The sequence below is a fragment of the Vespula pensylvanica genome, chromosome 1, assembly GCF_014466175.1.
Source record: "Vespula pensylvanica isolate Volc-1 chromosome 1, ASM1446617v1, whole genome shotgun sequence".
Lineage (NCBI taxonomy): Eukaryota > Metazoa > Arthropoda > Insecta > Hymenoptera > Vespidae > Vespula > Vespula pensylvanica.
In genome coordinates, this window is record NC_057685.1 from 13,473,207 (window position 1) to 13,490,881 (window position 17,675).

The 17,675-nt window shown below is 27.8% G+C and overlaps 2 protein-coding genes across 7 annotated transcripts in view; both read left to right on the forward strand.

The window, feature by feature from the left end:
- Positions 1-154: 154 nt before the first annotated feature.
- LOC122627662 (ATPase H(+)-transporting accessory protein 2) lies at positions 155-5,850 on the forward strand. Of its 5 annotated transcripts, none has more exons than XM_043809010.1 (10): positions 155-314; positions 459-586; positions 658-888; positions 995-1,309; positions 1,396-1,482; positions 1,786-1,863; positions 3,398-3,607; positions 4,380-4,589; positions 5,333-5,438; positions 5,600-5,850. In XM_043809010.1, the coding sequence occupies exons 1-10, from the start codon at positions 272-274 to the stop codon at positions 5,677-5,679; spliced, it is 1,488 nt and encodes a 495-aa protein (XP_043664945.1). In that variant the 5' UTR covers positions 155-271; the 3' UTR covers positions 5,680-5,850. The 5 variants fall into 5 exon arrangements, with proteins under 5 accessions (XP_043664945.1, XP_043665030.1, XP_043665218.1 ...); XM_043809095.1 differs by having other exon boundaries at positions 4,380-4,580; XM_043809283.1 differs by lacking the exon at positions 4,380-4,589.
- Positions 5,851-8,014: 2,164 nt separating this feature from the next.
- Positions 8,015-17,675, forward strand: part of LOC122634455 — a 64,523-nt gene continuing 54,862 nt past the window's right edge. Inside the window, exon 1 of one of the 2 annotated variants that reach the window (XM_043823426.1) lies at positions 8,015-8,292. In XM_043823426.1, the coding sequence (XP_043679361.1) occupies positions 8,214-8,292 (79 nt within the window). In that variant the 5' untranslated portion in view covers positions 8,015-8,213. The remainder of the gene's footprint in view (positions 8,293-17,675) is intronic. The other variant, XM_043823417.1, reaches the window with a different exon arrangement.

Below are 17,675 nucleotides of genomic sequence, written 5' to 3' on the forward strand. Positions count from 1 at the left end.
CAATGAATCTTTCCTTGTATATACTTATATTTGTACAACTCTCTTTTATATATATTTTAAACGTAAATTTTAAATATAGTTTTATCATTTGTTGGTAATATAGTGCTCATCGTGTATCATTTTTTCGTATATTAGATGTTCAATGATAGTATAGAAGTCGCTTCCTACGCTTTCTAATATGTGTCATATGATCATACAGTAAGAATCGATCTGAATGTCGGGGGAGTGTCTGCTACATCGTTTTATTTGAACAAAAATATTAAAAGAAAAGATGTTGAATTTATTTATCTGTTTTGTATTCACCTTGGCTGGAGGTGAGTGTAATGACTGAATATTAATACGGTTTGATATTAATAATCAAAAATCGATACTTACAATATTTAGAATATATATAAATGTGTAAAAGTATTCTTTTATAATTGTAAATAATTTCTTTTATAACTTTTTTCGAATTGCAGTTTATGCCAATGGTGAATTTGTTGTACTTCACAGTCCGGATAGTGTATCTTTTCATGGAAATGAAAAGATTGAGCAAAGTTTATTGAAAGAAGTTTTTGCAGCTTGCTTGGGTTACACCGTTAAACAAGTAATTTTTCTAGTTTAATCATTGTTACAAATGTTATTTTATTTTATATATTTTAATGGTTATTATTGTAGAGAGAAACTTGGCAAGGTATCTCTATCACAGATCCATTTTCATTACCAGAAGCTATCGTTAGTATTGCGGTAGAAGGAGTTGATACATTAGATGTACCAAATGGAAAAAAATTTCAGTTAAACGATGATGAAATCGAAGAAACAACATGGCAAGCAATTAGTGGGCGACTTGCAGAAAGAGATAATGATAATACATTAGTCAGAATTTATCTAGGAGATGGTCTTGATGCTGTAGGTTATTAATCAAAATTGAAGTAATATTTAAGATATATTAATAATTACAGTACACTTAGATTAAATATTATGCTTTTTTTTTTAAATATTTACAATAATATAGCTTGGACAATCTGCACTTGGCGAATTGAAACCAGTTCCAATAGATGAGTCATCTTTAAAAGCACTGCGTTTAACAAATGAGGAAGACAGAAAATTCCTTGAAGAGATACAATTACTCCGTGCGATCGCAAAGAAAGTACCTACAGCGATCAAAGCAGATGACAAACCAGATGTTTACTGGTTGGTAGTCTCAGGATTACGTCCTGTATTTGATTTACATGGGAACAACTCAACAGCTGCTAAGGAAGCTCTTCTTCTCTTGAATAATGCTTTTAATGTTATTAGTGAGGCATTTATGAAAGCTTATGATAACAAGGTTTGTAGAATAATTTTGATTATGATACAAAACTTCTACTTTTTCTTTTTAATAGAATTTAAGTTAAAAGTTTCTTTCTGATGTAGGTTGTAATCACAGCATTCACAAATGATGCAAGTTTAGTACGCCATACTCGTTCCATTTCTTCTAGTAGGCAACGTAGAGAAGCACAGGTTAGTCTTTTCTCTTATAAAATATAATCTACAAGCTATTATAATATGTTATGTACGATTATGTATGAGAGGTACAAACGAAATGTTTAAGAATAAGATATTTATAACAAATGCTTAAAATAGCCATTATTACTATGTATACATGTGTAAGGAACATAATGAAATAAAATTAGGACAAGCTACATTTAAATCCGGCAATGTTTAATTGCACTCAAGCAATTTGGATAAAAGTTAAAAGCAATGAACTATAAGGGTTAACAAATTATTTCCATTATACTTGATTAATGAATATGTCTTTTATAGGATGATAGGCATAAAAACATAGTATCCATGGTGGAATCCAGTAATACAGAGTTTAATAGTAATAACATTATTAACAAGGTATCATTAAATTGTTGCATGAAATATTTTATCAAAAATGGGAAAATCTAATTAGATATAGTCTTATGCATGATTTCATTTAACATGTGATTGAATTATGCGATATAATCTTCACAACATTATAATTAATGAAAGATACCAGACGTTATTAAATGATTTGATTGAGCATTACACACAAATACAACATACATGCGGATGTATGTGTGCGTGCATGTGTGACTTAACCATATCACGTACTCTCTTTCACCTTCAAATACAAACAAAAAATGATAAACAATTTATACATTGCCTACAAAAGGTATTTATACATTTTGTTTTTTTTTTTTGCAATAATTTTACATAAAGATCGATAAAATTATGATAAATTACTTTGTTTTATAACTTATACAAATTGAAAATAATATAACATAACCAAAATAAAAATTGTACAACCAAAAAATTATTGATAAATTAACAAATATAAAAAAACTTTAACAGAGTTTATATAATTAATAAATTTCTTCTGTGCCAATATTTTTCTGATAATAAAGTTCTTATTTTTTTTATACTATTTCTTTGGAAATAATTTATTGAAATTTCTGTTATATTGGTTATTTGTAATTGTAATAAATTACGGAATAAAGTGATTTATCAAAATTTATTACATCTTTATGTAAAATTATTGTAAAAAAGCAGGATCTATACTAATAAACTTTATAGCAACTATACTTTTTTGATAGTTAACCCAAATTATTTTTGTATATATTTTGTACAAGTTCAATTTTTATTCTATTATTAATCTAAATTAAAAATTAAATATTTTTAAAAAATAACGAATATATAATAATTATGAAAGATCTTGTACTTTATATTTTAAAATTATAAACATTTATAATATATTTTCTCTCTCTCTCTCTTTCTCTCTTACAGTTTATATTAAGATAAATGTAGATGGTACAGTTTGCTTAAATATATTCTTTGATTAAATAATATTTGTTTTAAAAGTGGAAATTATAGATTTTATATATATATATATATATATATATATATATATTATAATTATCAATGTATGACTAATTGTTATTTCAAGAGTTTTTTATATATAAAAAAAAGAGTACAATGAATAATTCTGATGAGCAATTTATGTAGTGCAATACAGGATGAATTATCTAATTTTATGATTTTGATTATTTCTGTTGTATATATAGTTATTGCTAATGAATAATAATTAACATGAGTATAAATACTGCATATACAATAGATATAATCAAAGATATGAAGTTAACCAGTCTATCCTGTATTTTCACAGTAGTTGTCATTAAAAATTTACATTAAAACAAAATAATATTTCTACATAGGTAAACCAAGATCAATAATAACAGATACTTTTAATCTGTGTTTAGTTGGAGTAATGAATTCCTGTGTTTATTATAGTTATATAATTAATAGCACATCAGAAATTAACAATTAAATATATACAACTACTGTGATTCTTCTAATTGGATTAAATTACTATTCTATATTTAGTTTTGCTTAATAACAACATGTATTATAGCAAGCTGACCAAGAAGAAGAAAACAGAAATATAAGTGATGAAGAAAACATAGACACTAATATTCATAGTACTAGCGAAATCAACAGTGATGTCAGCAGTACCACTGAATATAGCAACACCAATGCTGATAGTGGAAGTACTGAAAAGTCTGAACAAGACTTAGCTAAAATGGAAAATAAGATAAATACTAACACAAAAAGTGTAGGACAGGTATCACATACACATGCATTCTATGATTTTGTGCCTGCAAACTTTAAAAAATTAGCATTTAAGTTTAGAGAAGGTGACATAAGACAAACGTTTACACTTGCTCAAATTAAAAAAATATAATTATATTTAGTTTTTTTAGTATAAAAATGCTGTTATACACATCTTTCTTTTATAGGTACTAATTTTTTATACACATTGCAAAGTAGTTAAATAGACCATAAAATATAGAATTAACAAATGCTTTGTATATATTATTTGCATTGAATTTCTACAATTGATTTAATTAATTAAATTCAGCTTTGTGCTATTGTAAATTCATTATGCATCGCTTGGCAATTTTTATAATATTATATGGAATGAACTATCTAATTTTCTGATCTTGATTCTGAGTTCTACTAGTTTTATTGTTATTAAAAAATTTTAGGAATAAAAGTTAAAGCTTATAAATAAAAAAAAATACAATTGTTGTAAAATAAATATAGTCAAGATCATAAAGTTAGTCAGTCTATCCTGTATATATTCACAGTAGTTGTCATTGCAAATTTATATCAATAATAAGCAATATTTATACACAGACAAAAAAAAAACATAAATGACAATAGATACTCATAATCTGATTAAATGCAGTAACACACTTTTGGTTATGAACTGAATGGTTATTTTAGCACAAATTGCATTAAAATTAACAACTATCCATATACAGCTACTGTGATTTTCCTAACATTGGATTAAATTACATGAATTTTATATTAGCAAAAAACATGTATTATAGCCAGCTGATCAAGAGGACAAAAGTAGAAATATAAACGAAGGAGAAAACATAGATATTAATATTTATAGTGCTAGCAAAATTAATACTAATCTCAGCAGCACCACTGAATATAATGACGTCAATACTAATAGTGGAAATACTGAAAAGTCTGATCAAGATTTAACTAATATGGAAAATCAAATAAATGTTAATACAAACAATGTAAGACAGGTATCACATACACATGCATTCTACGATTTTGTGCCTGCAAACTTTAAAAAATTAGTATTTCAGTTAAAAAAGTGATATAATACATATATAAACATTTTCATTTGTTCAAATTAAGAAATACAACTTATATTTAGTCTTTTTAGTATAAAAATATTGTTATACACACCTTTCTTTTTTATTTATTAATTATTTATACATGTTGCAAAAAATCGTTAAGTAGACCCATCCATTTATATATAAAATATGATTAGTAAATGACTTATATGTAAAAATTCTATTAAATTTGTTACAATAGTTTTACATAGGCTTTGCTATTTTATTATGTAATTTATGCATGAAGTTTGCAAGATTGTACATTATTTGCTTGAATGCATGATTTTATAGGGACAATGTTATAACAATCAACGAACGGGTTTGATAAAATATTATTACTATGAATAGTTATTAAACAAAGATAAGAATAATAGAGAATAGAATTAATAGATTATTGTTTTATTTTATCCTTTGTATAAAAAAATTGTTTTTAATATATAGTTATATTTTATTTTAAGAAAAATATGCTTTGATATATGTATGCTCTATAAAAGATAGTCTTCATAGATATAAAATATATATATGTGTGTACGTGTATGCATATATATATATATATATACATATATGTATCCATATTTATTGATTTATTTAAAATGTATTTTACACAGTTTAAAGAGAAAGTATAAAACATTGATTTTTGTTTGTTTCAGGATGAATGGAACCATGCTAAATATTATACTTACAATTATCCAGTTATATTTAATATCTTTTTATGGTTTGGAGTAGTCTTCGTATTCTCTCTTCTTGCTATTTGCAGTATGTATAACACATAAATAATAATAAAAATAAGATATATATTAGAATAGATAATATTTATATATATGTATATATATTATACTTATACATATATAATTAACTATATATATATGTATATGTATATACATACATACTATACACATATATTTGTTTGATAACAGTTGCAATCGCGGACATGGATCCAGGTCGTGACTCTATTATATACAGAATGACATCAAATCGTATGAAAAAGGATAATTAAACATGAATACATAAGCAAGTAGGTATTTATAAATGAAATATGCTAAATGTTATAATAAAGGTTGTTTTCTTTAGAAAGAAAAAGTTTTAATTGAAATGTGAAGGATGTAAATAATAATATCTGTATGTTTATATATTTCCAAATATATTAGATGGAACATTAAAAGGGGAATACACGTGAATGTTTTATATTATTTAGAAATAAACGAAATTTTGAGAAAGGAATAATTTCGAAAAAAATTTTTTTATCTCTGCATTATAATTTTGAAAAATTATTCATCTGAGAAATATATATAAGCAACTAAGCATTCAGATGTTCCCATTTGAACGATTCATCTTATGTACATACATTAAATGTGAGTAAATCCAATATTATTTAAAGATAATAGATTACTTTATATAACAGTATTGTTTATTAAGTAAATATAATTTATATATGGTAATAGTAATTGAATATGAACAATAATTGAAATGTAAATTTATCTTATTTTGAGGATACACAATGCCGAATGTGTATGAATATAAATACATATATAAGAAAGAACAAATAAGTAATATTTAAGGCTAATAACATTGACCGATTCTAATATCAAATCCATTCCTGTTTAAATAATTTTTTAATTTTGTTTATTTTGGAGTAAAATTAAATTAAATTTGATCGTTTGAAAAGATCCTTATAAATCTACAACTGCAGAAAGAGAATTATAGTAAATGTATATAATTTTTATAATTACAAATCCGCTATATATAACCTAATATAAGTCGAGGAGTATACTGTTTACAAAGTATACAGTCGAAGAATAGAATAAAACAAAGAACGTAAATCATTCACAAACTGCTTGATATTTATAAACAGAGAGAAATAACGTAGGGAAACGATTAGATTATTTATAAAATATATTCCATATCATTAAAAATTACAAAGCCAGTTTAGTAGCAACAAAATAATCATTTCGATTTTCGATATTTAAATCAACGAGACATTTATCTGTTTCCACGAACTAAACGAAATAAAAGTAACGAACTAAAAGTAAAAAAGAAAATTGAGTAATAACCGACAAATATAATTAGCCGCATTGCAATCGGAAGTGTGTGTCGAGTGACGTTTGTTCCTTGTTCCGTTTGTCGCGAGATGGCGAAGGAGAAGGGGGAGGGGAAGAAGGAAGGAGAACAGAATCCGAACGTGGAGAGCCGGTCGAAGGCCCGCACGCGAGTCGCAGGTGTGCTCGGAGCTACCTTCGTTTTCCCCCCACTCTTGTGCACTGTATACACGCTCTCTCTCCCTTCCCGGCGGCTCCTAGACGTCTCTCTCTTCTGTAGATCGTAACCGCTGACACACACCTGTCGCACGTCTGAGTCGACACACGTAAGTTTAGTGCGCGCGAGTGGAGCGCTCTTTTGACTTTTAACTTTACTAACCGTTTTAAATACACGTATATACGTACATGTAATATGTAACGTACATAGGTTAAGTCGTATACGCGTGTTATAAAAAGCGAAAAGAATCGAAGAAAAAGGGACATGATGGTTTTCGATCCTTAACGGTATCTCGAAGGGTCTCTTTTATCTTTCATAATGAGAAAAAAAAAAACATAATTTTCAATTTGTAATGAGCGTAACGATCGAACGAAAATATTTGTTAAGTGTAAGATTGTGAAGAGGAAGAAGAAAAAGAAGAAGAAGAAGGAGGTGTGCGCGCTTACGAGCGCGAGAATATCGAAGGACCTCGACTCGGGTACGGAAGGCGATACAAAAAAGCAAGTTCACCGCGATATCGTGCCGAAGGTGACTGAGGGAAGTGTTCTTGAAACGAAATAAACCTCTTTCCCCGTCTACGTAGACATACGTATATACATATATACTTCTCCCTCTTTTCTTTCGATCCAGAAATGAAAGGATATTATCATACGTTCGGTAAAAAGAAAATCGAGAAAATCTCGGCGTACACGAACGATCGCGTAGTTTGATCGGAAATTTCTCAAAAAATCGACCATGCCTTTGCTTCTTCCGCGTAACGCGAATTCGTCGACGAGAAAACGTTCGCGACGTAGAAGTTTATCTGCGAGGCACCTCAGCTTCGCGGAGGATCGTGAAGAAGGATAAACAAAGAAAAAATCGTACAATCTTTATATAATAAAATATCTTACAACATTAGTCTTTGAGGTAATACGATTTTTTTTTCGAAGTACGAAGTAAACAGTAGTGAAAGTTATTTATTTACCAAACGAACGCTTTTTTCTTCTATCGAGTTTGGTCGAGTGTTAATTTTTTAAAGCAGAAGAAGAAGAAGAAGAAGTAGAAGAAGAAGAAGAAGAAGAAGAAGAAGAAGAAGAAGAAGAAGAAGAAGAGGAAGAAGAAGAAGAGGAAGAAGAAGAAGAAGAAGAAGAAGAAGAAGAGGTGTGTGGAGGTTAGCGGCTCGCAAGACTGAATAACCGTGGACCGAACCGGTCGGTTCCATTCGGTCCTGTTCAGTCGTTTCGTCAACGACGAACAAGAAGGAGAGGGAGAAAAGGAAGAAGAAGAAAAAGAAGGACGATGAGCGTTAGGATCGTCGTAAGCGTGACGGAAATCGCGGAAATGAACCCCAAGGATCGTTACGTCGTCGAAGGGATCGGTGAGTGTGTTTACTACTCGGCTAGTAGGTAAAACTTGCTCTCAGCCTCTAACTTCTCCCTACTCTTTCTCTCTCTTTCTGTCTCTCTTACTCCTTCTAACCCTCTTTCGCTTCGCCCTCCCCCCTCTTTCTCTCTCTCTCTCTTTCTTTCTTTCTTTCTTTCTTTCTCTCTCTTTCTGTCTTTCTGTCTCCGTCCTATTTCTTTTTCTTAACGAGGCTCTAGCTTCGAACGAGTTTGAGCAACCGATCGGCTTCTTCGTCGTATTTCCTCTAATACGAACGTTCTCAGAGTTGAACGAGAATTCCGCGGGTACTTTTTAAGAGTCGTTCGAGCGCGCAATATTCGAAACATTGCGCGCACTTAAAGCCGCGAAACATTTTTATGAATCGATTGTGTCCTCTTTAACGTAAATTCTTTTTAATCTCCTTCTTAAAAATTATTTTTACGTATAACTAGAGCTACGTGTGCTAACTTACTAGGTTGCTCAAACTTTTGAAGTTTTTTTTTTTTTATTTTTTATTTTTTTTTTTCTGAAAGTTGGCTTTAAGTGAATTAAATAACGCTTTTTCTTAATTATTTACTGAAAATAAGTTTTTAATTAACTGTTATCACTGATTATATTCATCGAGTTATTCTCTTTTTAATTTTGCATGAATCTCTTGCTATGTTTCTAGGCTTTTAAGACGATAAAGTAAAAACAGCTGTGATCTTTTTTTTTCTTTCTCTCTCTCTCTCTCTCTCTTTTTTTGTTCACCTTTTACTTCACCAAGTAATAATTGCTTTTTAAATCTTTAGAAAATTACTTTTTTTTAATATTCATATTTCTCTTCAGATTCTCACTTGTTCAAATTTCATTTTACACACTCGTTTCTCGCTTTTTAAAATTAATAATTGCATAGTAAATATAGAAATCATTCAGATGTTTTTTATTTCTTTAAAAAGTCGTAGTTATTAATTTTTTATTTTACTTTTAAAGGGAAATATGAATTTTCTAAAAAAAATGAATTTTCTTTACGTATTCCACTTTAAAATTATTGACAATTATTAAGTTACTACATAAAAAATTACTCGGATTATTGTTAAGAGAGGGTGGGCTTTATGGATTATTAGAGATGAGAATCCACATAATATTTTTTCTAAGACGTCGATATTTCGTACGAAATTTGGTGCAGATACGTTAAAAGATATAGAACTCTTTATCTAATGAATACATGCATACTTATTTTAACTTTTTGTACATATAGATATATGGTATATATAGATACTTGTTTACTTTCTTCCTATCTTCTGAAAATGATTAAATCGTGATTTCTTTTTCTATTAATTGAAATTATATGTATGATATACACGTGTGTTATACTCAATGCCGATGTCACTGGCAATTAATGAGTAAAATAATTTTTTTTTAGATACGAGTGTAAAGATTATATTTCAAATATCGGTATTATTTTTAGTATCAGTTGAAATATTAACATATCTATGTTGATATATATATACATATATACACATATACATAGACATCCAAATATAAAAGATAGATAGATCTATATCTGTATGTGTATATAAATGTATGTATATCAGATATTTACGTTTCACAACGTTCATCTTTACGTTATGGAAAATTTATGAATATTTACACAAGCGAGCTCTGCAAATATTAACTCATTGTCGAATATGATACGTTAAATTATCGCTGCCATTAACTTTGAAATTATTGTTTCCGTTGAAAAAAAAAGAAATTCATAAGATAAGAATTTATACGATTTAAAAGAAGAACGTATTTTTTGTTTTTTGTTTCTTTTTTTTCTTTTTATGATAGAATAATCGACCTTTTTGATAATAACTATAACCTTGAATAACTTTTTGTCATTAAAAAGATAATAACGTTTCTACATACAAAAAAAATAAAAAATAATATACAAAAAAAAAAATAAAGAAAAGCGTGAACTCGTCGATTAATGAATTTTAAAATGAACTCTTCTTTCATAAGCAACGCCATAACAAGGATGCGACCTTTTGCATTTCGCATTTCGCATTTTTCTACCTTTTTCTGCCTCGATCGATGAATAGTGTTAAGATAGTGGGGATGGAAAATATTTTTCTCAAGCCGGTCGCCCACTCTCTTTTATTCTCACCTTTTTTCACCTTTCGATCGTATGGTTAAACTTAAACAGATATTATTATTATCATTATTATTATTATTATTATTATTATTATTATTATTATTATTATTATTATCATCATTATTATTATTATTATCATTATTATTATCATTGTTATTATTATTATAGTGAAATAGGCGAATAACTCTCTTCCGGTATGATCAAATCTTGCTAAACAACGTTGTACGCTTTTTCTTTCTCATATTTTTATTATATATATATATATATATATTTTTTTTTTTTAAAGAGGCCACGCTTGAATTCGCATCGACGGTATTGAGATAACTGTACCTCTTTCGGGATCACGATAGGCAGACAGAGGTAACAATGATGAATTTTTCATGATCGGCTTATTCTACGTCTTAACGGTGTTGAAACACGTGTCGATGATTTAAGTATGGTAAACATCGTTCTTTGGACAGTCGTCTAGTCTCCGTTGTTTGTTGAACTATCGTTGGTTGGATTCGTTTGCATTTGTTCGATTAGATCGTTATAAAAAATGGAATAAGAGAATAGAATAGATAGCGATGAAAATATAACAAATATATTATGTCGATTAGGTATAAATGTCTATAGAAAGATTTCTACATATCTACGTCAAAAATGCTCGAACATTTTTATTTAATCGTATATTCAATATTTTATATATATATATATATATTTTTTTTTTTAAAGCTTAAGAATTAAGCTGATAGATCAAATTTTTATTTGTATATTTAATATAGAAATATATTACTTACAACAGTATTCTTACAAATGAACTCTTAGTAATTTACAACAATAATAATTCATTTATAAAATGAATCATTAATATAGAAATTAAATGGATCATTATAAAATGGATTATTTATAGAATTTGATTCAATGAATTATTAATTTGCAGAAAATTATTAATTTATAGAAAAGAAAATTAAACGGATGTAAGTTTGAATCGATAAAATATTTACAAGAAATATCGTGTTGAATACAACGCGATATTATTTTGTATAGGATGAGAATGAAAAAAGAAATGGAAGATATTAAAAATCCGGCACGATGATCCGATCGATTACGCGACATATATGTCTCTTGGCGTCTTGTATTTTTTTTTTTTTTCATATTATATCATCAGAGAGACCGTGAATCACACCTTATCATCGTGCTCATTAAAATCGAAGAACGATTTCTCACTCCTGCCACACTCTTCTTTGCTTATTTGTTGCGCATCCTCTTAGTAAATTAGTAGTAGTGAATCGTTATACAATAACAGCAACAGCAATCTTACTTGTTACACATTATAGAAACGCATAATGAGTTACGTTGAAACGATCGTAATTTTCCTCCTTATCTTTTTCGAACAACGACGGAAAAATACATAATTTTGATGCATTATTTTGATTAGTATTTTTTCTTAATTTTAAGTTTATTCTAATTGTTGATATTTCTTTTCTTTTCTTTTTTTTTTTTTGTTTCTATTTATTTTTCATCTTTCCGATTTTCATTATATTTTGCATTTTTTTGCTTATATGTAATATCATGAAAAATATTTCTTATGCCCGCACACACACCCACACATTTTGATTTATTATTATTATTATTGATTTTTTTTCTCTTAATTTAAGTTTACTTTAATTTACTTTATTTTCATTCATATTTCTTCCTTTTATTATTATTTATGCTTCATCTTTCTATTTCCATTATATATTTGACATCTTTTAATATAATGTATATAATATCATAACAAATATTATTAATACAAGTGAACAAACGAACATATGATGTTGGTTAAGACGCTTAAATGATTCACACCTGTAATGACGTGTCTTTGGTTACGAACGGATTAAATAAATGAGATGACTTTTGGACCACGTTCGTCTTTGTACTTCCATTGGCGCTAACAAACTTGTATTTTTGCTTCTTTGCGTCAACGAGTCCTGTAAATGATACCTCCCTATGTACTGACGTCTTTTATTTTTGTAACTTTAAATCTACGATGATCAGAACGGTCAACATTTACATTTTACGAGGAATTTTTTTTTTTTCATTATATGTCGACGTTCCTTCTTCTAAATATTCTCATTTAGAATTTCATCTTAGCTATTGAATTATATGGATAATTCAGGAAAATTTTCGATTTATAAATTATTAACAATTTACTCGATTCATTACTATAATTGTTATATAAATATAAGATTTTTTGTAGATAAATTTTTTTTTGTTTATATCTGTCACATTTTTTAAACGATAGATGACAAAAAAATAAACTAATTTTTTGCACGACATTGTTCAATGTAGAAATGTTTAGAAAAAAAGGAATTACGCTATTTAGTTCTCAAGATAAATATTTGTATTTCTATATTTAGGATTTCTTTTTCTTCCATAGTTACAATTCCAATTACGTGTTGCAAGAAAATCCGTTTCGCGTGAATTATGTATAATCGGAATCTCGTGACGCCGTAGAGACGGATTATTATCGATATAATTGATGTTTTTACAAAGACAGATTCTTGCTACGTACTTCAAAGTTCTCGACCATTGGTCAATGATGATGCATGATGATCACGCAGAATCCGTCGTATCTTAGATCCATACTCTTCGTTCTTAACATCCTGAACCACTGAACATATATATGCGCGTGTACGCGCGTGTATGTGTGTGTGTATTACTATATAATACTATATAATACTATATATATATATAAGCTTATTCATAATTTACAATAAACTCGTTTTCTTTCTTCCTTTTCATACCTTTCAATAAATGTTAAACGTCTGCTCATGTCATTAAATATTATAGCGATACTTTTGACATTTAATATGTAATAAATTACACAAACGATTGTTAACGTTATCCTTTTGATTTTAATCAATTTCAATGACGTTTCGAGATAACAAGTGGTCGTCCATAAAAAGTTTTATAATAAAATAAGAAGCACATTTTATATTTTTCCTTACGAAAAAAGGAATAGAATAGAATTTTCCTATGAAATTTCGTACAAATTTTTCTAAAGGAAAAAAAAAAAAAAAAAAAAAAAAAAGAAAAGGAAAAATAAAAAAGAAAGGAATAAATAGAACAAAGGCGCAATTCAGATATAATTTAGTAGCATGTATCTACATGATGTACTATATAATGAACATACATAGTTGAACAGCAAAGTTAGAAGACATATCTAACGAGTTTTGATTTTACAGTTTATGTAGTACTGTGACCATAGAGTTACCTAACTCGTAACGCTAGGATGAGCTCGCGAAGCAAACTGATATGAGAGTAATTCATATCCGTCGGAGATTAACCTCGAAACATTGTTCTATTTTACTATCACTGTTGGTAAAGTCCAAATGATTTTCTAACGACGAAATCATTTCTTCTTTTTACATTTTATCGATGGTCAATCTATATATATATATATATATATATATATATATATATATATATATATAACTTTCGAGCTACATACATTTTCCTTTTTCTTATCTGAATTTTTAATTAATTAATTAATTAATTTTTTTATATATAATTATAATGATTATTTCTCTTTCCATACTTTACAATAAAACTTTTCGCGTTTTACGATCACTTATATGCTATTATGCATTGTGTACTTTCTATTGTTGTTTTCTTTTTTTTTTTATATATTTTTTTTTCGTATATATTAATAAGCAATAATCGTTATATCGATGCGATAAAATAGGAACTATTACATTATTCATTCGTTTTTTTTTTTTTTTATTATCGTTATGCGATAACTTACGCGATTGATGATTTTCTTTCTTCCTTCTTTTTTATTTTTTTAAATTACAATTAAAAATTATAATTAAACAGAGGATAACAGAGAGTTAAAAAAAAAAAGAAAGGAAGAAAGAAAGAATAGAGCAAACGAAATGAGTTCCTTTTAATTATCCCAATAGTTGATGATTCTCAACGATTAAACGGTGCCTTGAAATGCTGCCAAATGAGTACGGACGTACTTAATGAGCTCACTCGGATACTAATATGTAGGTACGCACACTGTGCCAAATAACTACCTTATACGTGATACGCATGATTCGACCAATCGACCATCTCAATACTTTCTCGACTAAAACTTTGCCTTTGTTTCCGATCGATGAGGCATTTGAAATTAACATTAGATCATTAATCATTTCATTATCTTTTTATTTTCGACAAAATATCTCTATCAGATTTATTTTACTCATTTTAATGCCATGTAATTTTGAAGTTGCTAGTTTTATTGTTTCTTCATATCCGAAGTTTTTCTCTTATGTTTTTTATGTGTGCATATACATATATATATATTTTTATGTTATTTTATATATGTATATAATATTTATAATTATGTTAGTAAACACGTAGATATATTACTACTATTATAATAAAATTATACAAGATGTAAAAAAATGCATTTGGACTCAAGGAAAGATGAGAGTACCTCAAAAGACCCAATCTAAGATAATCATAATATTAGTTAACCAATTAACGGAATTATTAAAAAAATAATAAACATCTAATTAGATAAAGTAAATGTTAAAAATGCTAAATACATTATGTTAATACTAGGAAGAATGGTTGTTTTCAATTTTGAAAAAATATTTACAGTATGAATAAGTTATTACCAGTTATCGTTACCAAAGTTATTTTTCTTTCATAACATTCATTATTTTTCATAGATAATATTAATTTATTTCGAATAATGCAGGATTGCTTAAGGTGTTAAAAATATAGAAAGATTAAAAATTGCATAAATCATAACTTGAATTAATCGTACGCTATTAAATTATTACAAAAACTGCGAAATAGAGGGACGGTTCTATTTTCGACATATTTACAATGACTCTATTATATCTCGATATTTGAATATTTCTGTCTTTTTGTACCCCATATATAGATCTATACAGCGTCCCAAACATCCCAAACATTTTGATCATAATTGAAGATTTTATAGGAAATTGAAGCCTGAACAAATAGCCCCTCATAAAAATGAGTCGAAAATTGTTTCCTTAAGAAAATAGTACCCTAAAACTTCTAAAATAACGATTATTTTATACTTTTCTACAAATATTAGCGAAAGTATACGCTTAAAAAAAAAATTCGGCTATTGACGGTAAAACTTTTTACGATGAGAAACGGTCGAGAAGTTTTACGAGCACCTTGTATATATTAATACTATATTATTCTCTATTATATCACACACGCTATTATACTACACTAATATTAGTATACATAGTATTATTATTTTACTACTATTTTGATACTGCAGGATGGATCAAAAATTATTAGGTGATTTTAAAAATCAATTATTCTTTTTCGAGATTCTTTGAGCTATTTTTTTTTTTTTTTTTAAATCATGAATAAGTTTCTAGGCTTGTATTTTCACAGTTTGAAAAAGAAGTTAGTTTAAAGAGTCTAGAAAAAGAATAATTCATTTTTAAATCCATCTAGGAACTTTTAGGCCTCTCCCTCCATTAATAATTATTTATTTAAAGTTTTATTAGGTTTAAGTTTTTTCGTTTAGTTAATTTTATATATACTCGATGACGTTGATAAGACAATCAACGACCTATCTAACAAGATGACCTCGAAATACTATTATAAGTAAAAAAATATTATATTGTAGGAAAAACTAGTTTATCGTATCGTCTCACTTTATTCTTTTTCATCTCGTATTTTTCCGTCATAAATATTCAGTTTCACGAACATTTCAAAGCTATTATGACTCAACGAGTAGTTCGTTGAATATGTCTCCGATTATTGCTAGTGATATTTATGCGAATAGATATAAATCGGCGAAAAAGAAGTAGTCTTTTTATTTTTCATTTTTTATCTTCTATCTGCGACATTAAAATGCTTCACGATTTTAACCAACTTCGTGCTTGTATTATTATACGAGTAAACTATCTTCCTTCTATTTGCAATTTCAGTAGAAAGAACGAAAATAATATACAACCAAGATGATAAGACGAAGAGGAAAATTTATTTTTTTTTCAATCGTCATTGTTGACGTTCATTTTCAGCGAATATCATAACGTTACGTTATTACTTATTTTTCGAAGACGCACGAAAATATTTGATCAAATCATTCGATCATTTTTATAAATCGAATTTTATATTTCATTTATTGAAAAATAAAAAAGAGTGAATATCTTCTAATAAAGTGTAATAGATAAATTGAATACATATCTTATCGCAATAAAAGCTTTTACAAAACGTATGAAGAAAAACAAATGTGACGAAAAGAGAAAAAAAGATAACAATGTAATATATAACTTGAATTTTGTATTTTATTTAAAAAAGAGTGAATCGTACCTAGACGATTTTCTTTGTCGAGACTTTTTAGATAAATTTTTTGTCAGATTGCAAAAAAGTTCACAGCCTTGTAATTTTACAACTCGAAGGAAAAATTAACTTGAGAACTCTAGAAAAAGAATAATCGGTTTTAGAAATGATCAAGTAACTTTTGACCCAGCTTGTATATCGTTAAAGATTCTAATAAAGTATAACAGATATATGGAAATATTTTATTGCACTAAAACTTTTTACAAACTCACGTGAAGAGATATAAAAAGAGAAATATAAAGAACACAACATGGTATATTATATAAAAGTTATAATATCTTCTGGAGAGAAATCGACGAATTCAATCGATCGTTCTTTCTTAACAGGTTATTTTTTGTCCTTTCGTTTGAATCAGACTTTTAACATTTGATAAACTTGAAAGTGGTTGGTATTAATTCGGTTAAGGTTACGACACTTGACCTAAACTCTCCCCTCCATGATCTTTTTTCGAATCTAGCGAGAGACAACCAATAAAAATAAATATCACATAAATTCACGAAAAAAATGATTGATTAGTTAAATCTAAGAGGTCCATGAAGTTAAACGTATACATATAGGACAGAGATCCTATAAATAATATATATGTATATACAGGGTGGGCCAAAGTTCCTAAGTTGAGTCAAAAGTTAAAAATTAACAACTCTCCAAAAAGATTAGTTGATTTTTAAGGTACACATACAAACACACACACACACATACGTGTTAACCCTCTACGTCCTTAAGAGGTCTTATACTTTAATTAAAACACGAAACTATGTCTTTACGTAATCGCCATTGGCGCTCTCGTCTCGCGGAGGCGAGAAACTGGTTTTTCAATAATTAACGTTCTCGAATGAACATAACGAGTCGTACACACCATTCTACGTACCTGTTGCATTACTCGAAGTAACCAATTATGTATCTTTATG